Source organism: Lissotriton helveticus, chromosome 7 (assembly GCF_964261635.1).
Source record: "Lissotriton helveticus chromosome 7, aLisHel1.1, whole genome shotgun sequence".
Classification (NCBI taxonomy): Eukaryota; Metazoa; Chordata; class Amphibia; order Caudata; family Salamandridae; genus Lissotriton; species Lissotriton helveticus.
In genome coordinates, this window is record NC_136068.1 from 1,956,724,296 (window position 1) to 1,956,748,952 (window position 24,657).

The 24,657-nt window shown below is 52.1% G+C and overlaps 1 protein-coding gene across 2 annotated transcripts in view; it reads left to right on the plus strand.

Moving 5' to 3' along the window:
* Nucleotides 1-24,657, plus strand: part of CASP2 (caspase 2) — a 182,307-nt gene that overhangs the window by 3,121 nt on the left and 154,529 nt on the right. For both annotated transcript variants that reach the window (XM_078655848.1, XM_078655849.1), the window contains exons 2-3: nt 21,749-21,893; nt 21,980-22,147. In XM_078655848.1, coding sequence (XP_078511974.1) covers nt 21,750-21,893; nt 21,980-22,147 — 312 coding nt within the window. In that variant the 5' untranslated portion in view covers nt 21,749. The remainder of the gene's footprint in view (nt 1-21,748; nt 21,894-21,979; nt 22,148-24,657) is intronic.

The following is a 24,657-nucleotide window of genomic DNA, read 5'->3' on the forward strand; positions in this document are numbered from 1 at the left end:
AGCAAATGATACCAGGATTCCTGATGGTAGTCACAAAGTCTGCATGCTATTAATTTGTCCGCACGGGCCCAGCTTTGATTGAACTCCACAATGGGTAATGCCAAGAGCCTCATATAAGTGATCTTTTTTCGAACTTGATTTGATAGTGCTTGCTCAAAATAAGGCTGTGCTTTTCCCACTTTGTAAGAGGCGTCCAGTGTGGAAAGATTTGGATGGTGATGCAGACTTTCCATATCTCTTGTGAATGATATGTGCTTCACCTGTCTGTTCACTGCTTTTTTCCATGCAGCAATTGAAATATTAATATTGACCAGGTTTTGCTCCTCTATTTCTAGTGATTGAATAGCTCCTGTCAATTGTGCTTGCCATGGTGAACCCTTTTCTTCAAAGATTGATTTAATTTGAGCTTTCAAGGCTGATGCTGGAGCTCTCAAATTGCTGATGTAGTATTTTATTGTATCCCCCTGGCAAGAGATGTCTGGGCGAGAAAGTCCCAGCTCCAGCCTTACTCTGGCTCTCCTGGCCTGTCGTGGGATTGCCAGCACTTTCTTGTATATGGAAGATTGAAAGCTCATGTAGAAATTCTCAATGCGCCGGGAAAGGTTAGGTGGCCGTAATTAATTGAGGGCACTGTTTTTGCTTTTAGAACTTTCAGAATGGGTTCCGTGAGTGGGCTATGTAATTTTCGATTGAGATTTCTCAAGCTGCAAATAATCCCAGCACCTTTAATTCTTAGATATTTCAGATGAGCAGTTGATTTTGCCCCTTCCGTGAGCCTGAGACCCAAGTAGTTGTAATTTTTGCAAGATCTAATTTGCAGATCCCCTAGGCGCCATTGAGCTGTCTGTTTTCGATGGTACTTTCCAAAGATGAGGATTTTGGTCTTGTCCTGGTTTACCAGTAGGTTGTTCTTTTGATTGAAGCTGTATAGCGCATCTAAGGCTTTTTGCAAGCCAATCCTGGTATGATCCAAAATTACAAGATCGTCGGCATATTGAAGAATTTGCAGCCAGTATCTTTCTCACCTTAGTGCCAACACTTATCAAGTGCCTTCACTTATCAAGTGCCTTCATCCAGAATTCACTTTTAAGATTTCTCCATCAGCATTTTAAATGAAGTCTGGGACTAGTGCTGCTTGTCTCATGCAGGGCCATAATGCAGGACTCTGCACCCTCTGTAGCACACGGGCACCCCACCCTTTAGAGTTCCAAGGCCCCATTCACTCTAAAATCTACTTATATGAGTAAGATATGGAAGGATATGGTGCTCTCATCACATTTTGCAGTGGCATTCCCTCATTTGCGTTACACCACCAGTCTAGTGGTTTCTGTGTGTGATGGCAGGACTCTTCCACCCTGCTTATTCAACTGTACACGTAAAAGCCCTGGTGAGGTGCGCCACATATGTTTGTGTTGCTTCAACATTTATTTTTCACTCCGACTCAGATCAATCGAGGTATGCCTTCAAAGTCCACTTCATACCCCCACACGTAGCAGATAGAAGTTACTACCCCATAACAGGTAAAAGGGAGCATGACTATCACAACGAGATATTATAGTAAGTATCACGTCTTTTTACCTGTTTATAATATTAATAATGTTTACTGCCCACTGAAATATGCGACAATTAACTACTCTCTTCATATATGCGCATATATCCTAACACAATAAGGAGACTGAAAGATCTTATGCAGGCCTTACAAACACAAACAAAAATAAAACAAATAAATGCTCAAACAATCACTTTTATGCCGTTTTTAAAACAAATGTGTGATAAACTTTGCAGGATTTCCACTACAGGAGACATTAGAATATATTTATCTAGTATGTAATCCACAAATTGGATGTTTTTGTGCCAAAAGTTAGTAACGCTCGGTCAAGACTTAAACAGAACCTAAAGTTTTTCTAGGAAACGTTTAAGATCAGTGTTGTTTAGTAGGCCGACAGTCTGTAGCTTTGCAGAAAACCAACAATTAACCTTTTCCATGCTAATGACAAGGTGAACTCGTCATGAGGCACACTGGAGCTGTGCTCATGACAAGGTCAACTCGTCATGTATAATGGGAAACATAAATCTCCAGCACAGGAGGGGAAAAGCCTTAGCAGCCAAGGTGTTAAATACCATTCTTTTAATTAATAACTTTTTGGCACGAGCTTCAACTGTGCAACAAAGTCTTCCTCCCTTACTGGGGTTAACCCAGGGAGGGTTACACACCAACACTGCAACCATTCTTTGCTAACCAGTTCAGCTGAAATCCAGGGCTGATTGTATCAACACCCTCAGAGGCTAGTTGGGAATGGTGTGATTGTGTGGCAACCACCATGGGGGACTAGGTCTTCTCTGGCGATTAGTAAGGCGGTTACAGGCAAACACATGTCATAAACAACGCCGGTCTTCACCGAGTGAGCCATTTCTCTGCAGATGTGTAGAATATTGGTGACAACTGTTTCCAGGCCATGCCTAATGCAGTGTAGCCACAAATGCAGATTTCAGGATAGTGAGCATTAGGATGTTCAAAACCCAAAATACACAATGGACTCGCCTCCAAATCGCCCTGCACTCCGTCCCGACTCCACCGAAGAGAGAGAGAGAGCGCGCGCGTGGTGGCGTGCTGCGTCACTGCTGCACTTAAGGCAGCACAGCACGCGGGGGCTGGCCAGGGCCGTCATTGGTAGCGCTTTCGCGCGCTACAAGATTGACGGCCCTGGAACCCACAGAAACAATAGGCAGCGCACCACACCACCACCACTAAGTTAGGTGGTGCGTGCATGCTGCCCCCTAGAGCCTTCACCGCGTGCACTTAATACTTGAATGCCGTCGTTGCAGCCATTGTAGTGCTGCCCCCTAGAGCCTTCACCTGCTACTGCATTGCCAGATAAGCACTCGCCAGGCCGGTCAAGTAGGCCTTGAAACTGACTCGCCCTGAAGGAAATTCACTCACATTTGCGAGCGGGCGAGTACATTTTTCAACCCCTGCGTTGCAAAGATCACAATTACTGGTGGCGTTTTCTTTCCTTCCATTTAAAAGTCAGTGAACTAAACGGGAGTACCCAAGCCGCAATAAAATTATAAACTGTCGAATTCCACACCTTAAGGAACAAGCATTTGCAATGCAATAGGTCTCGCATTTATTCGAGTTTAAGCTATTGCCATTGTAAATGACAATGTCTTTTATTTATGTTTTAAAAACTGATGCCAAAATAAAAGGCATAGCAGCGGCGGGAAGCGGGGGGGTGCACGGAGGGCAGTGGCGCGAAGGAGCACCTAGAGCAGGCAATGGATTAGGATGAGTAAAAAAGAAAAGAAAGAAAAAAGACAGGACTACAGGATGGGGCGGACACCAGGGGCTGCAAGCCCTCGGTCACCGTCAGCAGGCAGCAGCGGGGAGACACTGGTACTCGGGAGGGGCGAGCCCTCGGTCAGCATCAGCGGCAGTAGCGGGGAGGCACTGGCACCCAGGAGGAACCGTGGGGAGTGACCCGAGGACAGGCTCCGCTCAAAAGTATCTACTGCAGCACATGAACCTCTGACCAGAGTATCTGCTGCAGCACATGAACCTCTGACCAGAGTATCTGCTGCAGCACATGAGATTCCGCTCAAAAGTATCTGTGGCAGCACGTGAGACTCCGCTCAAAGGTATCTAATGCACCACATGGACCTCCGCCCGAAGGTACCTGCGGCAGCGCGCCAGACTCAGCCCGAAGGTACCTGCGGCAGTACATGGGCCTCTGACCAGAGTATCTGCAGCATCAAGTGATACTCTGCCTAAAAGTGTCTTAATTCAGAACCCCACCATCCAAGAACCTAAAGAATCCTCCTGGTTTAGCTTCCACCAAGATAATTTAGAGCCCCAAAATGAATGAGTCCTCCTAAATAGGTAGAATGCTACAGAAGCCTTTGTTTGTCTTTGATAAAGTGGGTAGAGGCGTCTTACGCCATTGCGGTTTTTGGACATTATGGTTTGAACGTATAGCCCCACTCTGTTGCCTTGCTCCTTCCAGGCCTGTTTAGTCAGTGATAAATTCAAATCCTCCCCCTCATCACAGCCCTTCACCTCGTTCACACAGTAAAAAAGTTTTCTTGGTTACCAGGTCTGCAAACCCCTACTTTAAACACCACAGACCCCTATGATTCTATGTAGGTATCTGTATTTTTCTGGGCTCCCGTGGGTCCATCTTTCTCCCCCTCTTATCTCCTTCTCTCCCTTTCCCTCTGTCTGTTCAATTTCTCTCCATTATATCCCTTTATTCTCTTCCTTTCTTTCCCTCCTCTCTCTGTACCATGTTTCTATCACTTCATTTACTCCCTTTGTCCTACTCCACTTCCTTTCTCTCCTTACTGTTTCTTTTCCTCCTGCAGCTCTCTCCCTCTTCCGTCCCCTTCTTCCCTTCTCTCCATCCTCTCTCTCTCCTTTCCTACTCCCCTCTCACCCTCTTAGTCTCTCCGCTCCCTTTATCTTCTCTCATTCGTCTGTACTCTTTTGTCCTCGTTTTGCCTCACCCTCAAAAATATCTATCTGTGTTTCCTGTCCACCCTTCCTTCCTCCACCCCCACAATTTCTACTGTTTAGCTGGTTGGAAACGTTGAATCTGCTGAAAATGATATCCATGCTGAAGTTCCTTTCATGTGCTGTGCACTTTGTAAAGCCTTTAATCTGTAGGTGAAGCATTCACTCTGAATATCCTCCAATAAGGCTTGGGATGTTGTGAGGGCTTGAATCTGCGGGAGACTGGATCCATGCTAGAGGTCCTCCAACTGTCTGGGGATTTTTAAAACACTTGAATCTCCAAGCAATGGAATCCTTGCTGAAGATGCCCTCCTGGACTTGAGATGCTGTAAGCACTTTAATCTCTGGAGATGGGATCCATTCTGAACATCCTCCTCTGAGGCTTGGGATGTTTTAAATGCTTCAACCTATAGGAGACCAGATGAGATCCATGCTGATGATCCTCCCGTGAGCCAGAGTTGGTGTAAGCTCTTAAATCTCTAGGAGACTGGATAGGATCCATACTGACGATCCTCCCGTGAGCCAGAGTTGGAGTTAGCTCTTAAATCTCTAGGAGACGGGATGGGATCCATGCTGACGATCCTCCCGTGAGCCAGAGTTGGTGTTGGCTCTTTAATCTCTAGGAGACGGGATGGGATCCATGCAGACGATCCTCCCTTGAGCTAGGGTTGGTGTAAGCTTTCAAATCTGTAGGACATAAGATCCCTGCTGACGATCCTCCCCTGAGCCAGAGTTGGTGTAAGCTCTTAAATCTCTAGGAGACGGGATGGGATCCATGCTGACGATCCTTCCGTGAGCCAGAGTTGGTGTTAGCTCTTTAATCTCTAGGAGACGGGATGGGATCCATGCAGACGATCCTCCCTTGAGCTAGGGTTGGTGTAAGCTTTCAAATCTGTAGGACAGAAGATCCATGCTGACGATCCTCCCCTGTGCCAGAGTTGATGTATGTTCTTGAATCTGTAAGGGATGGAATCCATGCTGCAGATCCTCCCAGAGGTCAGGGTTGGTGTTAGCTCTTGAATCTCTAGGACACGGGATGGATCCATGCAGGCGATCCTCTCCTGAGCAAGAGTCGGTGTAAGTTCTTGAATGTCTTGGGGATGGGATCCACGCTGAAGGTCTTCCCGTGAGCCAGACTTGATGTAAGTTCTTAAATCTCTAAACTATGGAATCATTGCTGAAGGTCCTCCTAGAGGCCGGGGTTGATATAACCTCTTGAAGCACTAGGAAACAGGGTAGGATCCATGCTGACGATCCTCCCCTGAGCCAGAGTTGGTGTTAGCTCTTAAATCCTTAGGAAACGGGACAGGATCCATGTTGACGATCCTTCTCGGAGCTAGAGTTGGTGTACGCTCTTTAATCTCTCGGAGACGGGAATTGATCCATGCTGATGATCCTCCCATGAGCCAGAGTTTGTGTTAGCTCTTGAAACTCCAGGAGACGGGATGGGATCCATGCTAATGATCCTCTCCTGAGCCAGAGTTTGTGTACGCTCTTTAATCTCTAGGAGACGGGTTGGGATCCATGCTGACGATCCTCCTCTGAGCTAGAGTTGGTGTACGCTCTTAAATCCATAGGAGACGGTATGGGATCCATGCTGACGATCCTCCTTGGAGCTAGAGTTGGTGTTAGCTCTTGAATCTGTAGGAGACGGGATGGGATCCATGCAGACGATCCTCCCCTGCGCCAGAGTTGGTGTGGGCTCTTGAATCTGTAGGAGACGGGATGGGATCCATGCAGACGATCCTCCCTTGAGCTAGAGTACGCTCGTTAATCTCTCTGAGACCAGATGGAATCCATGCTGACGATCCTACTCGGAGCTAGAGTACGCTCTTTAATCTCTCAGAGACGGGATGGGATCCTATCTGATGATCCTCCTCTGAGCTAGAGTTGGTGTACGCTCTTAAATCCATAGGAGACGGTATGGGATCCATGCTGACGATCCTCCTTGGAGCTAGAGTTGGTGTTAGCTCTTGAATCTGTAGGAGACGGGATGGGATCCATGCAGACGATCCTCCCCTGAGCCAGAGTTGGTGTGAGCTCTTGAATCTGTAGGAGACGGGATGGGATCCATGCAGACGATCCTCCCTTGAGCTAGAGTACGCTCGTTAATCTCTCTGAGACCAGATGGAATCCATGCTGACGATCCTCCTCGGAGCTAGAGTACGCTCTTTAATCTCTCAGAGACGGGATGTGATCCATGCTGACGATCCTCCTGTGAGCCAGAGTTGGTGTTACCTCTTAAATCCCTAAGAGACGGGATGGGATCCTATCTGATGATCCTCCTGTGAGCTAGAGTTGGTGTACTCTCTTTAATCTCTCGGAGACGGGATGGGATCCATGTTGACGATCCTCCTCGGAGCTAGAGTGATGTATGCTCTTTAATCTCTCAGAGACTGGATGGGATCCTATCTGATGATCCTCCTGTGAGCTAGAGTTGGTGTTAGCTCTTAAATCCCTAGGAGATGGGATGGGATCCATGCTGATGATCCTCCTCTGAGCCTGAGTTGGTGTTAGCTCTTGAATCTCCAGGAGACGGGATGTGATCCATGCTGACGATCCTCCCGTGAGCCAGAGTTGGTGTTACCTCTTAAATCCCTAAGAGACGGGATGGGATCCTATCTGATGATCCTCCTGTGAGCTAGAGTTGGTGTTAGCTCTTAAATCCCTAGGAGATGGGATGGGATCTGTAGGAAGGGGGAGTCTCTGGTTGGCGCAGTGCAGCACTGGCGACAAGCAGGGCCTCTCTCTTCCCCGTCAGGGCTGAGGGTTACCTTCAAGACAACCTCTGCTTACCCTCTAGGTAGTGTGGCTTAAGCAGTCTTAGGCTAATCTCTGGGGCATATAGGGTTAAACATTTGCAACATTACACCATCACCACCAACCCACCACACAATGACACCAAACTGTATTTGTAAAAATATATATCTTTTATATAAGTTTCAAGCAGGCTTGTAAATACAGTCTTGGTTACTTTCTTGTAGGCAGGTTCCAGTTATCTTTATCAGCAGTCACAGTTCTTAGATAAAAGCACTCTTTTGGGCCTTTTGCCCAGCTTTATGAAGGTTCAAGTGTCTTAGAGCGCTTCAAGGCGCTTTCCGCTGTCTCAGCTCCAGAAATGAGTCACCCTGCGGGGCTCGACACGGGGAGAGGGGGCCGCGGGCCTCAGAGAGCGTCAGGCGGGTCCTCGGGGGCCAAGAGCAGAGCGAGCCTCTGATTCAAGGGCGGCTCGCGCTGCCAGCAGACAGCCGCTGCGAGGCTCCCGGGGTGCCGGAGATCAGTCAGCGCGGTGCGAGCTCGGGTTGCAGGACGCTCGCACCGTGGAGGGCAAAAGACAGTACCTTGAACTTCTTGTGGTGATCTTCGAAGAGGACGGCTGCAGGGGGAAGCTGTCCCACGTCGCTTTGCTTCCTTGACGGGCGAGGCGAGCTGCGGCTCGAGGCAGCAGGTCACGGGTCACCCGGGGGCGGCGGTGCTCGATGGGGTCTCAGGTCCTTCACTCAGTCTTCTCTTCAGTCCTGACGGCGGCGGCTGGGTGTGGCGCAGTGGCAGTACGGTCCCCAAGTGCGGGACGTACCCAGCCAAAGTGCCGGTCGCGGTGATGCCCTTTCAGCGGGGCAGTCGGACAGGACGCTGATAGCGGGGGAGGACAGAAGGGCGGCAGTCCGTCTTTGCGGGGGAGTCTACGGCGCTTGCCCAGTAGACCTCGATGCTTGGACCGGACGGGTCCTCCGTTACTTTGTTCTCGTGGGGCGAAAGGCAGACGCCGTCGCGGTGCTCGGGCCAGCGGCGGCTGGGCCTCACGGTGCTAGGGCGGCTGGCTGATCCCACGGTCACGGTGTGCAGGGGGGTGGATGCCCTCGTCCTCCTCAATCAGCGCTGCAGCGATAAGCAGCACACACAGCAGATGCCTTGGTCAGGGGTTAGCGCTCACTGTTCCTGGAGCGCTGGTCAGGGGGCAAGTTCAACAGCAAGCCCTTGGAGATCTTTCAGCAGAGTTTGGCACAAAGTTCAAAATAAAAGCAAAAGTCTCTTGTAGTCTTTTCTCTTCCTCTCCTTTGGCAGCAAGGCACCAGACACAGGCCAGAGTCAGCACTCCTCCTTGTAGTCCTTCCAGGTCCTTCTCTTCGGGCAGAGTTTCTCTTGTAGCACAAACAGGATCTAATTTACAAGGAGCAGGGCTCCTTCTTTTATACCCAGTTTCTTTTGTTCTAGCAGGCCAGGGGGGCCTCTGCATAACTGCTCCAGTCTCTGAGCACTTGTTGTGGGTACTTCTGGCTTCTGCATTCAGTGTGAGGGCAGGCACATCAGCCGCTCCCCAGGGGGGCGGAGCCGGCATTGTGAAGGCAGGGGCAGCTTGAGCACCTTGTTGACAGGCTTCGGTCCTTCCTGGGCCAGGTGCAGGCTGAGTCATCAGTCGCTCCCCAGGAGGGCGGAGCCAGCATTGTGGAGGCAGGGGCACAGCCTGATGCATCATTCAGGGGAAACTCCCACCACCCACTAAGGGGTCATCCTGCTAATCACTACCTGTCAACTCCCAGCCCTGTCACTCACACACACCAGACAGTCAGGTCCACATCCAAGCAGAGGCGGGCTGAAATGGTTAGGCCAGCAAATGCTAACTTTCTAAAAGTAGCATTTGCAAACACAGGATATTAAAATAAACTTTACTAAAAGAAGTATTTTATTATTCTGAGTTCAGGCATACTAAACATTAATTTCTACCATGTTCCCTGAGCCTGCTGGGATTATAGAGTGTAATAATTCCAGCAGCCCAACTGGCCTAGAAGGGAACTGGTAGCCTTACAATAGTGAAAAACGAATTTGGCAGTAATTCACTATTAGAACATGCCACACACATCAGGGCATGTTCTACCTTATACTTACAATGCACCCTGCCCTCAGGCCTACCATAGGGGTGACTAATATGAAGTTAAGGGAAGGTTTTAGGGGCTGGCAAGTGTGTGCACTTGCCCAGCCAGTGTGACAGTACCAGACTGCACGTAGGTTCTGCAATGGCAGACCCTGGACACATTTTAAGGCTGCTTCTGTGGGTGGCGCAACCAGCGCTGCAGGCCCACTAGCAGTGTTGGCATTCACAAGCCCTGGCACTCCTGGTGCACTTTACTAGGGACTAACAGTAAATCCAATGAACCAATCATGGACATCAATCACAGGTACACTTTACAGTAGGGAGCACTTGCACTGCGGCACGGGTTGGCCGTGGCGCAGTGCCCTGAGTAGCAGACACCAGCAAAACATTTGAGGCACAACAGCAAAAAGTGGAAGGGAAACTCACGCCAAGGTGCCAGGTCTAACACGTGTCCCCTCCAGCTGAAATGTGGGGGGAACTACCCTTCCCCAGGGAGTTCCTCATCACTAAGGCGGAAAAATCTGGACAGACCATCAGCGTTGGCGTGATCTGTGCCAGGGCGGTGTTCCACCGTGAAGTCCATACCCTGTAGGGAGATGGACCATCTCAACAGTTTTGGGTTCTGACCCCTCATTTGCATCAACCATCTGAGGGGCCTGTGGTCCGTCTGAACCCGGAAGTGAGACCCAAACAAGTAGGGTCTTAGCTTCTTCAGCGCCCAGACCACAGCAAATGCTTCTCGCTCTATTGCACTCCACCTACTTTCCCGTGGAAGTAACCTCCTACTGATGAAGGCTACGGGTTGGTCCCAGCCCTCCTCAGTCATCTGTGAGAGAACAGCCCCTACACCATGCTCTGAAGCGTCTGTTTGCACTATGAATTCCTTGGAGAAATCAGGAGCCAGGAGCACGGGCGCCGTGCACATGGCAGTCTTCAGGGTGTCAAAAGCCTTCTGACAGGTGTCAGTCCAAATCACATTCCTGGGCTGCTTCTTAGAAGTCAGCTCTGTCAAGGGGGTCACAATAGTGCCATAGCCCTTGACAAACCTCCTGTAATACCCAGTGAGCCCCAGGAAGGCTCTCACTGCAGTCTGGATCTTGGGGGGTTCCCAAGCCAGGATGGTTTCAATTTTGGGTTGCAAGGGTGCCACCTTGCCACTCCCCACTTGGTGTCCCAAGTACACCACTGAACCCTGCCCAATCTGGCACTTGCTTGCCTTGATTGTGAGGCCTGCCTTGCGCAGCGCCATCAACACTTCCCAGAGGTGCCGCAGGTGTTCTGGCCAGGTGCCACTGAACACTGCGATGTCATCCAGGTAGGCGGCACTGAACTCATCCAGCCCGACCAACACCTGGTTGACCAACCTCTGAAAGGTGGCAGGGGCATTCTTCATCCCAAATGGCATAACCCGGAACTGGAAATGCCCATCTGGTGTGGAGAATGCGGACCTCTCCTTTGCCCCATCGGTCAAGGCGATCTGCCAGTACCCAGACGTTAAATCAAACGTGCTGAGGAACCGAGCAGCCCCTAGCCGATCAATGAGCTCATCAGCTCTGGGGATAGGGTGCGCGTCAGTCTTGGTGACTGAATTGAGTCCTCTGTAGTCCACACAGAACCGGAGTTCAGGTGTGGCTCCCGGCGCAGCAGCCTTTGGGACCAAGACCACGGGGCTGGACCAAGGACTGCTGGAAGACTCAACCACCCTAAGAGCAAGCATCTTGGAGACCTCCTCCTTGATGCAGGCCCTGACCCTGTCAGTCACTCTGTAAGCCTTATGCTTCACAGGTAAGCTGTCTCCTGTGTCCACATCATGGACGCACCAATCTGTGACACTAGGAACCAGGGAGAACAGATCTGGAAACTGCCCCAGCAATTGGCGGCAGTCTTCCTGTTGCTCAGGGGTCAGGGTGGGTGAGAGGTTAACTCCATCCACTGACCCATCTTTCTCACAGGCCACTAAGAGGTCAGGAAGAGGCTCAGACTCCTCTTCCATTCCATCATCAGTGGCCAACAGCATGCCCACTTCGGACCTTTTCAAGTGGGGCTTGAGGCGGTTGACATGTAAGACCCTTAAAGGATTCCTGGGCGTCTTCATGTCCACCAAGTATGTCACTGAGCTCTTGCGCTCCACAACCTCAAATGGGCCTGTCCACTTATCCTGAAGTGCACAGGGTTCCACTGGGGCCAAGACATACACCTCCTGTCCAGGCTGAAGCTCTACCAGAGTGGCATTCTGGTCGTACCACCGCTTCATCTCCTCCTGGCTAGCTTCCAGATTTGCCTCGGCAAGTTGTCTGAAGCGCCTGGTTTGGTTTCTGAAGGCCAGCATGTAGCTATATACATTCTGGGGAGGTTTCCTGGGAGATTGCTCCCAGCCTTCCTTTACCAAACTCAGTGGTCCTCTCACGGGGTGACCATACAGCAGCTCAAAGGGGCTGAACCCTAGAGACTTCTGTGGCACCTCGCGGTATGCAAAGAGCAGGCATGGCAAGAGGACGTCCCACTTACGCCTCATTGGACCTTCCAGGCCCATGATCATGCCCTTCAGGGTTCGGTTAAATCTTTCAACCAACCCATTTCCTTGGGGATGGTAAGGTGTGGTGAACTTGTAGGTTACACCACACTCTTGCCAAAGGGACTTCATATACTTGGATATGAAGTTGGTCCCCCTGTCGCTCACCACCTCTAGAGGGAATCCCACTCTGGAGAAAATTCCCATCAGTGCACGCCCCACCACGGGGGCCGTCACTGTCCTCAGAGGGATGGCTTCAGGGTACCGGGTGGCATGATCCACCAAGACCAGGATGAACCTGTTGCCCATGGCTGTCTTGGGGTCCAGAGGCCCAACAATGTCAATACCCACTCGTTGGAATGGAGTACTGACCACAGGGAAGGGTTGGAGGGGAGCCTTGATCTTCCCTCCGCTCTTCCCACTTGCCTGGCAAGTTGGACAGGTCCTACAATGAGCATCTGAGCTCTTGTGCATTTGGGGCCAGTAGAAGTGGGTGACAAGCCTGTCATAGGTCTTGTCCATCCCCAAATGTCCTGCTAAAGGCACATCATGAGCCAGTCCCAGTAGGAAGGCTCTGAACTTCTGGGGTACCACCAGCACACGGGCTGACCCAGGTTCAGCAGCCTTAGGCTCTGAATACAGGAGGTCATTCTCCCAGTACACATAATGTGTTTTGGCCTGAACACCATTGGCCTGGTCTGCAGCCTGCTGCCGCATACCCACGAGAGAAGGGCATTCTTTCTGCTCCCTGCAGAATTCCTCCCTGGAGGGGCCTCCTTCTTGCTGCCAATGGGTCAGCTCAGGCAGGTCCCCCAGTTCGGCAATCTGTTCCCCAGTAGGCTCCAGGGCATCCCCCTCAAGGTCTGCTTCCTCCTGGACCGTGGGAACTTCAGGGGCCGGTTTCCCGCGCACCCTGCGCCTTCTCCCTAAGGCCGGTTCCTGGGCCTCTCCCTCAGGCCCCAGGACCTCTTGATCACCCCTACTGGCTGCCATTGACCGGGTGGTCACGCACGCCCAGTCAGGTAGACCCACCATCTTCAGGTGAGTCGTTTTCTCCACCTTTTCCCAAGGGGAGTCCTCCAAGTCATTCCCTAGCAAACAGTCAACAGGCATGGCTTTCCTCACACAGACCTGCAGAGTACCAGAGACCCCCCCCCACTCGAAGGGAACTTGAGCCATCGGACACTGACTCTCTGAATTGTCAGCGTTGACAACCCTACAGTAGGCATGGGGTACAACCTGCTCTTGAGACACCAGGTGATGCCTCACTGCAGTCACACTGGCTCCTGTGTCTCTAAGAGCCTCAGCTTTCTTACCATTGATGGTAACCACCTGCCCATATTTTTTAGTGTTAGAGGGCAGGTAGTTTGTAGGGACCATCTCACTGTCTCCTAGTGAGACTAGGGTCATCTGAACAGGATCTCCACCCCCCGGGACCATCACTTCTTCTCCTAAGTGAACACTGGTCACTTGTCGGGGCGGAGCACCAGTGGGTGCTGGTTTTCCAAACAGGCGACACTTGGGGTCACTGGCTATGTGCCCCGGGTCACCACATTTGTAACAATTGAAGGGCCCCTTTGGAACAGGTCTACCTGTCGGGGCCCCATTCTGCTTTGGGGGTGGGGGAGGCTGAGAACCTTTCTGCTGGTCCCCTTGGGGATTACTTTGGGGGCCTTTTTGGAACCCTTTCTGTTTTCCCTTGTCCCCCCCACTCTTCTGCTGGGGACCCTGCCCACCCTTGGCGGAGTCTCCCACTGGACCCTTGTGGACCCTGGTGCTGAGCCAGCGGTCCGCCTCCTCAGCAAGCTTCCTCGGGTTGGACAACTTGCTATCAATCAGGTGCTGGCGTAACTCAGGAAAACATTGATCAGACAAGTGCTCCCATGCAATTAAATCAAAGAGACCTTGAAAATCATTCACTTTGTTACCCTTCACCCAACCATCCAGTGCTCTGCAAAAAAAAGTCACAAACTCCACATACGTACTCCCAGGCCGCTTATTACACCCCCTAAACTTCTGCCTATACATTTCAGGGGTAAGCCCATACCTGGTCATTAAAGCTTCTTTCATATGGGGATAGGACCTCTGGTCTTCAGTGGGCAAATCTAGCAGGGTGTCCCGCCCTTCGCTAAGGAACCTTCCCCATAACCCCGCTCCCCAATCCTTCTCAGGGACCCGGTGGGAAAACATGGCTACCTCATATGCCCTAAACCACTGTCCTATGTCATCCCCCTTAAAGAACTCTTTAACTACATCTTTGGGGATGTGCACTCTTGACTCTACCTGCACCGGCATTGCGCTGCCACCAGAGGGAGGATGATCCAAGGTTTTCTCTTTTAGACTCATCTCCCTCATCTTCACATCATACTCCAATTGGAGTTTTCGCTCTTCCAGAGCCATCCTTTTGCTTTCAAGCTCCATTTGGCCCTTTAAATTCAATTCTGCCAGCTTTATCTAATGATCCCTGGTTGCCTGTCTGTCTGCCAGCTCCTCTGGCGACAGGCCTCTGCCAAAGCTAATGACGCTGTCTGGTTTTTCCAGACCCACAGGATCCACAGGTGCACCCTGATCCTCAGGTGCCTTCCTAGATTCCATCCAGGCCTTCAGGGCTTTGTAGAACTCAGGTTTGTTTTTGCACCCTGCGTGTGGAACTTTGAGTTTCCTGCAAAAAAAACTCAGTTGCTTCTTTGTGTAGTCATCCAGCTTTGATGCATCCCATTCTAGCTCCTGTGCACCAGAGGCTATGGACTCTCCTCCATCAATGCTGTTTGTGCCAGGCATGCTTGCAACACTTAGGGATCTTCTTCTTTAGCAAACTTAAGAATCAAAAAGTCTGTGGCTAAGATACTGGACTGTAATCACTATGCAATGGTCAGTAGCTAAGGTAAAACACTGCAAATGTAAATTCGCGAATCCTCACCGCTGCGTCCAATGTAGGAAGGGGGAGTCTCTGGTTGGCGCAGTGCAGCACTGGCGACAAGCAGGGCCTCTCTCTTCCCCGTCAGGGCTGAGGGTTACCTTCAAGACAACCTCTGCTTACCCTCTAGGTAGTGTGGCTTAAGCAGTCTTAGGCTAATCTCTGGGGCATATAGGGTTAAACATTTGCAACATTACACCATCACCACCAACCCACCACACAATGACACCAAACTGTATTTGTAAAAATATATATCTTTTATATAAGTTTCAAGCAGGCTTGTAAATACAGTCTTGGTTACTTTCTTGTAGGCAGGTTCCAGTTATCTTTATCAGCAGTCACAGTTCTTAGATAAAAGCACTCTTTTGGGCCTTTTGCCCAGCTTTATGAAGGTTCAAGTGTCTTAGAGCGCTTCAAGGCGCTTTCCGCTGTCTCAGCTCCAGAAATGAGTCACCCTGCGGGGCTCGACTCGGGGAGAGGGGGCCGCGGGCCTCAGAGAGCGTCAGGCGGGGCCTCGGGGGCCAAGAGCAGAGCGAGCCTCTGATTCAAGGGCGGCTCGCGCTGCCAGCAGACAGCCGCTGCGAGGCTCCCGGGGTGCCGGAGATCAGTCAGCGCGGTGCGAGCTCGGGTTGCAGGACGCTCGCACCGTGGAGGGCAAAAGACAGTACCTTGAACTTCTTGTGGTGATCTTCGAAGAGGACGGCTGCAGGGGGAAGCTGTCCCACGTCGCGTTGCTTCCTTGACGGGCGAGGCGAGCTGCGGCTCGAGGCAGCAGGTCACGGGTCACCCGGGGGCGGCGGTGCTCGATGGGGTCTCAGGTCCTTCACTCAGTCTTCTCTTCAGTCCTGACGGCGGCGGCTGGGTGTGGCGCAGTGGCAGTACGGTCCCCAAGTGCGGGACGTACCCAGCCAAAGTGCCGGTCGCGGTGATGCCCTTTCAGCGGGGCAGTCGGACAGGACGCTGATAGCGGGGGAGGACAGAAGGGCGGCAGTCCGTCTTTGCGGGGGAGTCTACGGCGCTTGCCCAGTAGACCTCGATGCTTGGACCGGACGGGTCCTCCGTTACTTTGTTCTCGTGGGGCGAAAGGCAGACGCCGTCGCGGTGCTCGGGCCAGCGGCGGCTGGGCCTCACGGTGCTAGGGCGGCTGGCTGATCCCACGGTTACGGTGTGCAGGGGGGTGGATGCCCTCGTCCTCCTCAATCAGCGCTGCAGCGATAAGCAGCACACACAGCAGATGCCTTGGTCAGGGGTTAGCGCTCACTGTTCCTGGAGCGCTGGTCAGGGGGCAAGTTCAACAGCAAGCCCTTGGAGATCTTTCAGCAGAGTTTGGCACAAAGTTCAAAATAAAAGCAAAAGTCTCTTGTAGTCTTTTCTCTTCCTCTCCTTTGGCAGCAAGGCACCAGACACAGGCCAGAGTCAGCACTCCTCCTTGTAGTCCTTCCAGGTCCTTCTCTTCGGGCAGAGTTTCTCTTGTAGCACAAACAGGATCTAATTTACAAGGAGCAGGGCTCCTTCTTTTATACCCAGTTTCTTTTGTTCTAGCAAGCCAGGGGGGCCTCTGCATAACTGCTCCAGTCTCTGAGCACTTGTTGTGGGTACTTCTGGCTTCTGCATTCAGTGTGAGGGCAGGCACATCAGCCGCTCCCCAGGGGGGCGGAGCCGGCATTGTGAAGGCAGGGGCAGCTTGAGCACCTTGTTGACAGGCTTCGGTCCTTCCTGGGCCAGGTGCAGGCTGAGTCATCAGTCGCTCCCCAGGAGGGCGGAGCCAGCATTGTGGAGGCAGGGGCACAGCCTGATGCATCATTCAGGGGAAACTCCCACCACCCACTAAGGGGTCATCCTGCTAATCACTACCTGTCAACTCCCAGCCCTGTCACTCACACACACCAGACAGTCAGGTCCACATCCAAGCAGAGGCGGGCTGAAATGGTTAGGCCAGCAAATGCTAACTTTCTAAAAGTAGCATTTGCAAACACAGGATATTAAAATAAACTTTACTAAAAGAAGTATTTTATTATTCTGAGTTCAGGCATACTAAACATTAATTTCTACCATGTTCCCTGAGCCTGCTGGGATTATAGAGTGTAATAATTCCAGCAGCCCAACTGGCCTAGAAGGGAACTGGTAGCCTTACAATAGTGAAAAACGAATTTGGCAGTAATTCACTATTAGAACATGCCACACACATCAGGGCATGTTCTACCTTATACTTACAATGCACCCTGCCCTCAGGCCTACCATAGGGGTGACAAATATGAAGTTAAGGGAAGGTTTTAGGGGCTGGCAAGTGTGTGCACTTGCCCAGCCAGTGTGACAGTACCAGACTGCACGTAGGTTCTGCAATGGCAGACCCTGGACACATTTTAAGGCTGCTTCTGTGGGTGGCGCAACCAGCGCTGCAGGCCCACTAGCAGTGTTGGCATTCACAAGCCCTGGCACTCCTGGTGCACTTTACTAGGGACTAACAGTAAATCCAATGAACCAATCATGGACATCAATCACAGGTACACTTTACAGTAGGGAGCACTTGCACTGCGGCACGGGTTGGCCGTGGCGCAGTGCCCTGAGTAGCAGACACCAGCAAAACATTTGAGGCACAACAGCAAAAAGTGGAAGGGAAACTCACGCCAAGGTGCCAGGTCTAACAGGATCCATGCTGACGATCCTCCCGTGAGCCAGAGTTGGTGTGAGCTCTTGAATCTGTAGTAGACAGGATGGGATCCATGCTGACGATCCTCCCGTGTTCCAGAGTTGGTGTTAGCTCTTAAATCCCTAGGAGACGGGATGGGATCCATGCTGACGATCCTCCTCGGAGCTAGAGTACGCTCGTTAATCTCTCGGAGACCAGGTGGAATCCATGTTGACGATCCTCCTCTGAGCTAGAGTTGGTGTACGCTCTTAAATCCATAGGAGACGGTATGGGATCCATGCTGACGATCCTCCTTGGAGCTAGAGTTGGTGTTAGCTCTTGAATCTGTAGGAGACGGGATGGGATCCATGCAGACGATCCTCCCCTGAGCCAGAGTTGGTGTGAGCTCTTGAATCTGTAGGAGACGGGATGGGATCCATGCAGACGATCCTCCCTTGAGCTAGAGTACGCTCGTTAATCTCTCGGAGACCAGATGGGATCCATGCAGACGATCCTCCTCGGAGCTAGAGTACGCTCGTTAATCTCTCGGAGACCAGATGGAATCCATGCTGACGATCCTACTCGGAGCTAGAGTACGCTCTTTAATCTCTCAGAGACGGGATGGGATCCTATCTGATGATCCTCCTCTGAGCTAGAGTTGGTGTACGCTCTTAAATCCATAGGAGACGGTATGGGATCCATGCTGACGATCCTCCTTGGAGCTAGAGTTGGTGTGAGCTCTTGAATCTGTAGGAGACGGGATGGGATCCATGCAGACGATCCTCCCTTGAGCTAGAGTACGCTCGTTAATCTCTCTGAGACCAGATGGAATCCATGCTGACGATCCTCCTCGGAGCTAGAGTACGCTCTTTAATCTCTCAGAGACGGGATGTGATCCATGCTGACGATCCTCCTGTGAGCCAGAGTTGGTGTTACCTCTTAAATCCCTAAGAGACGGGATGGGATCCTATCTGATGATCCTCCTGTGAGCTAGAGTTGGTGTACTCTCTTTAATCTCTCGGAGACGGGATGGGATCCATGTTGACGATCCTCCTCGGAGCTAGAGTGATGTATGCTCTTTAATCTCTCAGAGACTGGATGGGATCCTATCTGATGATCCTCCTGTGAGCTAGAGTTGGTGTTAGCTCTTAAATCCCTAGGAGATGGGATGGGATCCATGCTGATGATCCTCCTCTGAGCCTGAGTTGGTGTTAGCTCTTGAATCTCCAGGAGACGGGATGTGATCCATGCTGACGATCCTCCCGTGAGCCAGAGTTGGTGTTACCTCTTAAATCCCTAAGAGACGGGATGGGATCCTATCTGATGATCCTCCTGTGAGCTAGAGTTGGTGTTGGCTCTTAAATCCCTAGGAGATGGGATGGGATCCATGCTGACGATCCTCCCGTGAGCCAGAGTTGGTGTGAGCTCTCGAATCTGTAGTAGACAGGATGGGATCCATGCTGACGATCCTCCCGTGTTCCAGAGTTGGTGTTAGCTCTTAAATCCCTAGGAGACGGGATGGGATCCATGCTGACGATCCTCCTCGGAGCTAGAGTACGCTCGTTAATCTCTCGGAGACCAGGTGGAATCCATGTTGACGATCCTCCTCTGAGCTAGAGTTGGTGTACGCTCTTAAATCCATAGGAGACGGTATGGGATCCATGCTGACGATCCTCCTTGGAGCTAGAGTTGGTGTTAGCTCTTGAATCTGTAGGAGACGGGATGGGATCCATGCAGACGATTCTCCCCTGAGCCAGAGTTGGTGTGAGCTCTTGAATCTGTAGGAGACGGGATGGGATCCATGCAGACGATCCTCCCTTGAGCTAGAGTACGCTCGTTATTCTCTCTGAGACCAGATGGAATCCATGCTGACGATCCTCCTCGGAGCTAGAGTACGCTCTTTAATCTCTCAGAGACGGGATGGGATCCTATCTGATGATCCTCCTCTGAGCTAGAGTTGGTGTACGCTCTTAAATCCATAGGAGACGGTATGGGATCCATGCTGACGATCCTCCTTGGAGCTAGAGTTGGTGTTAGCTCTTGAATCTGTAGGAGACGGGATGGGATCCATGCAGACGATCCTCCCCTGAGCCAGAGTTGGTGTGAGCTCTTGAATCTGTAGGAGACGGGATGGGATCCATGCAGACGATCCTCCCTTGAGCTAGAGTACGCTCGTTAATCTCTCTGAGACCAGATGGAATCCATGCTGACGATCCTCCCCTGAGCCAGAGTTGGTGTGAGCTCTTGAATCTGTAGGAGACGGGATGGGATCCATGCAGACGATCCTCCCTTGAGCTAGAGTACGCTCGTTAATCTCTCTGAGACCAGATGGAATCCATGCTGACGATCCTCCTCGGAGCTAGAGTACGCTCTTTAATCTCTCAGAGACGGGATGGGATCCTATCTGATGATCCTCCTCTGAGCTAGAGTTGGTGTACGCTCTTAAATCCATAGGAGACGGTATGGGATCCATGCTGACGATCCTCCTTGGAGCTAGAGTTGGTGTTAGCTCTTGAATCTGTAGGAGACGGGATGGGATCCATGCAGACGATCCTCCCCTGAGCCAGAGTTGGTGTGAGCTCTTGAATCTGTAGGAGACGGGATGGGATCCATGCAGACGATCCTCCCTTGAGCTAGAGTACGCTCGTTAATCTCTCTGAGACCAGATGGAATCCATGCTGACGATCCTACTCGGAGCTAGAGTACGCTCTTTAATCTCTCAGAGACGGGATGGGATCCTATCTGATGATCCTCCTCTGAGCTAGAGTTGGTGTACGCTCTTAAATCCATAGGAGACGGTATGGAGCTAGAGTTGGTGTGAGCTCTTGAATCTGTAGGAGACGGGATGGGATCCATGCAGACGATCCTCCCTTGAGCTAGAGTACGCTCGTTAATCTCTCTGAGACCAGATGGAATCCATGCTGACGATCCTCCTCGGAGCTAGAGTACGCTCTTTAATCTCTCAGAGACGGGATGTGATCCATGCTGACGATCCTCCTGTGAGCCAGAGTTGGTGTTACCTCTTAAATCCCTAAGAGACGGGATGGGATCCTATCTGATGATTCTCCTGTGAGCTAGAGTTGGTGTACTCTCTTTAATCTCTCGGAGACGGGATGGGATCCATGTTGACGATCCTCCTCGGAGCTAGAGTGATGTATGCTCTTTAATCTCTCAGAGACTGGATGGGATCCTATCTGATGATCCTCCTGTGAGCTAGAGTTGGTGTTAGCTCTTAAATCCCTAGGAGATGGGATGGGATCCATGCTGACGATCCTCCTCTGAGCCTGAGTTGGTGTTAGCTCTTGAATCTCCAGGAGACGGGATGTGATCCATGCTGACGATCCTCCCGTGAGCCAGAGTTGGTGTTACCTTATAAATCCCTAAGAGACGGGATGGGATCCTATCTGATGATCCTCCTGTGAGCTAGAGTTGGTGTTAGCTCTTAAATCCCTAGGAGATGGGATGGGATCCATGCTGACGATCCTCCCGTGAGCCAGAGTTGGTGTGAGCTCTTGAATCTGTAGTAGACGGGATGGGATCCATGCTGACGATCCTCCTGTGTTCCAGAGTTGGTGTTAGCTCTTAAATCCCTAGGAGACGGGATGGGATCCATGCTGACGATCCTCCTCGGAGCTAGAGTACGCTCGTTAATCTCTCGGAGACCAGGTGGAATCCATGTTGACGATCCTCCCGTGAGCCAGAGTTAATGTCTGCTCCTAAATCCCTAGGAGACGGGATGGGAGCCATGTTGACGATCCTCCTTGGAGCTAGATTTGGTGTTAGCTCTTGAATCTCCAGGAGACGGGATGGGATCCATGCTGACGATCCTCCTCTGAGCCTGAGTTGGTGTTAGCTCTTGAATCTCCAGGAGTCGGGATGTGATCCATGTTGAAGATCCTCCTTTGAGACGGGTTTGTCTAAGCACTTGAATTATATGGGATCGATGCTGACTATCCTCCCATAGGCACGTTGAAAGCACTTGAATCTCTCAGAGATGGGATAGGATTCATGCTAAAGAACCTATTCTCAGCTGTGGATGCTATAAGCAGTTGAATGTGAGCAGAAACATAGCGAAGGTCCTCCTTCGGGCTGGGGCTGGTGTAAGCACTTGAATCTGTTGGGGATGGGACAGGGTCTCTGCTGGGAATCCTCCTCTGAGACTGAGGGAGGTGATATCCATGCTGAAGACTCCCCTGTGCAGCTTGGGACTCTGTGAATCTGTAAGAGCCTCCTCTGGTGCTGGGCAGCTCGTGAGCATTTACCGCTATTTGATCTGGTACCCATGCTGACATCCGGTGTCTTTCCCGCAGGATGCTGGGGGGCATGCAGGACGCCCACCAGCAGGCCTTGAAGAAGAACCGAGTGTCCCTGGCCAAGCAGCTGGAACTGGATGAACTCCTGGAGCTCCTGGTGGAAGAAGACGTCATCACCATGGTCATGAGGGAAGCCATTGAGGTACGCGAGCTGTGGAGTGCACCCCATAGTCATCCCGCAGTAAGATGTGGATGTTTATTACAAATGCCTCTTTTCTCATGCTCCAGGCCAAGAGTGGGAGTTTTAAGCAGAACATTGAGCTTCTGAACCTCCTGCCGAAGCGCGGGCCCCGGGCCTTTGAAGTCTTCTGTGAAGCTCTACACGAGACCAAGCAGGGGCACCTGAAGCAGCTCCTGCAGAATGCCACCTGCAACCAAGAAGAGCACAGCATGAGGGTGAGGAGCCGGGCACCGAGAAAGGCTCTGAGGGACCAGATCAGGAAGGGTGCAGCGTGGAGCAGCGCAGGATCTATAGGAGTGCAGCATGGAGCAGCACAGGATCAGGAAGGGTGCAGCGTGGAGCAGCGCAGGATCTATAGGGGTGCAGCGTGGAGCAGCGCAGGATCTATAGGGGTGCAGCGTGGAGCAGCGCAGGATCTATAGGAGTGCAGCATGGAGCAGCACAGGATCAGGAAGGGTGCAGCGTGGAGCAGCGCAGGATCTATAGGGGTGCAGCATGGAGCAGCGCAGGATCTATAGGAGTGCAGCATGGAGCAGCACAGGATCTATAGGGGTGCAGCGTGGAGCAGCGCAGGATCTATAGGGGTGCAGCATGGAGCAGCACAGGATCAGGAAGGGTGCAGCGTGGAGCAGCGCAGGATCTATAGGGGTGCAGCATGGAGCAGCACAGGATCAGGAAGGGTGCAGCGTGGAGCAGCGCAGGATCTATAGGGGTGCAGCATGGAGCAGCACAGGATCAGGAAGGGTGCAGCGTGGAGCAGCACAGGATCTATAGGGGTGCAGCATGGAGCAGCGCAGGATCTATAGGGGTGAAGCGTGGAGCAGCGCAAGATCAGGAAGGGTGCAGCATGGAGCAGCGCAGGATCTATAGGGGTGCAGCATGGAGCAGCGCAGGATCTATAGGGGTGCAGCATGGAGCAGCACAGGATCAGGAAGGGTGCAGCGTGGAGCAGCACAGGATCAGGAAGGGTGCAGCGTGGAGCAGCGCAGGATCTATAGGGGTGCAGCGTGGAGCAGCGCAGGATCTATAGGGGTGCAGCATGGAGCAGCACAGGATCAGGAAGGGTGCAGCGTGGAGCAGCACAGGATCTATAGGGGTGCAGCATGGAGCAGCGCAGGATCTATAGGGGTGAAGCGTGGAGCAGCGCAAGATCAGGAAGGGTGCAGCATGGAGCAGCGCAGGATCTATAGGGGTGCAGCATGGAGCAGCGCAGGATCTATAGGGGTGCAGCATGGAGCAGCACAGGATCAGGAAGGGTGCAGCGTGGAGCAGCACAGGATCAGGAAGGGTGCAGCGTGGAGCAGCGCAGGATCTATAGGGGTGCAGCGTGGAGCAGCGCAGGATCTATAGGGGTGCAGCATGGAGCAGCACAGGATCAGGAAGGGTGCAGTGTGGAGCAGCACAGGATCTATAGGGGTGCAGCATGGAGCAGCGCAGGATCTATAGGGGTGAAGCGTGGAGCAGCGCAAGATCAGGAAGGGTGCAGCATGGAGCAGCGCAGGATCTATAGGGGTGCAGCATGGAGCAGCGCAGGATCTATAGGGGTGCAGCATGGAGCATCACAGGATCAGGAAGGGTGCAGCGTGGAGCAGCACAGGATCAGGAAGGGTGCAGCGTGGAGCAGCGCAGGATCTATAGGGGTGCAGCGTGGAGCAGCGCAGGATCTATAGGGGTGCAGCATGGAGCAGCACAGGATCAGGAAGGGTGCAGCGTGGAGCAGCGCAGGATCTATAGGGGTGCAGCATGGAGCAGCGCAGGATCTATAGGGGTGCAGCATGGAGCAGCACAGGATCAGGAAGGGTGCAGCGTGGAGCAGCACAGGATCAGGAAGGGTGCAGCGTGGAGCAGCGCAGGATCTATAGGGGTGCAGCGTGGAGCAGCGCAGGATCTATAGGGGTGCAGCATGGAGCAGCACAGGATCAGGAAGGGTGCAGCGTGGAGCAGCACAGGATCTGGAAGGGTGCAGCGTGGAGCAGCGCAGGCTCTATAGGGGTGCAGCGTGGAGCAGCGCAGGCTCTATAGGGGTGCAGCATGGAGCAGCACAGGATCTTCACGGGTGCAGTGTCGGGTCTCAGTATGGGCTGGGAGGGATGGGAGGAGGTTTTCAGAAGGGAGATTGTGTGATCTGGATAACAGTGACCCTCGCATGGTAAAGTGGAGTCCAGGATGGCTCAGAAGGTAAACTGTTCTGTGATGATCAGTAAAGGGTTGGCGGTGAGGGAAGAAAGCTCTTGGAAGGGGGCTGTGACGATTTGGGGGTGGCAGAGGCTTGGGCGCTGAAATGGCTTTCAAGCTCAAAGGAGGTAAAGCCGGCGCCCAAGGAGGGACGTTTGCGATGGGAGTGGGAGCCTCTAGTATAAGTGGTGGGGAAGTTTTCGGGTAGTAAGGGAAGGACACTGCGAAGGGGTGCTGTGGAGATGGGAGTGGAAACCCCATGATGGCAGTGGTGTGGGGATTGTGGGACAGGAAGTGAAGGCCTCTGCGAAAGGAAGCTGTGAAGAAGGGAGTGGAAACCCTTAGTGGCAGTAGTGAGAGAATCGTTGGACAGAAAGTGAAGGCTTCTGGGTGCAGGACTGTGTTTTTTTTAAATGAGACAGTTCTAAATGATGCTCAGAGAATTGTATGATTGTATTGTAATGCATTTATATAGCGCGTACCACCCCTGACGAGGCATCAGTGTGCTTTTTTGGTGAGTGGCACGCTATTCTGGACCCAAAAAAAAGAT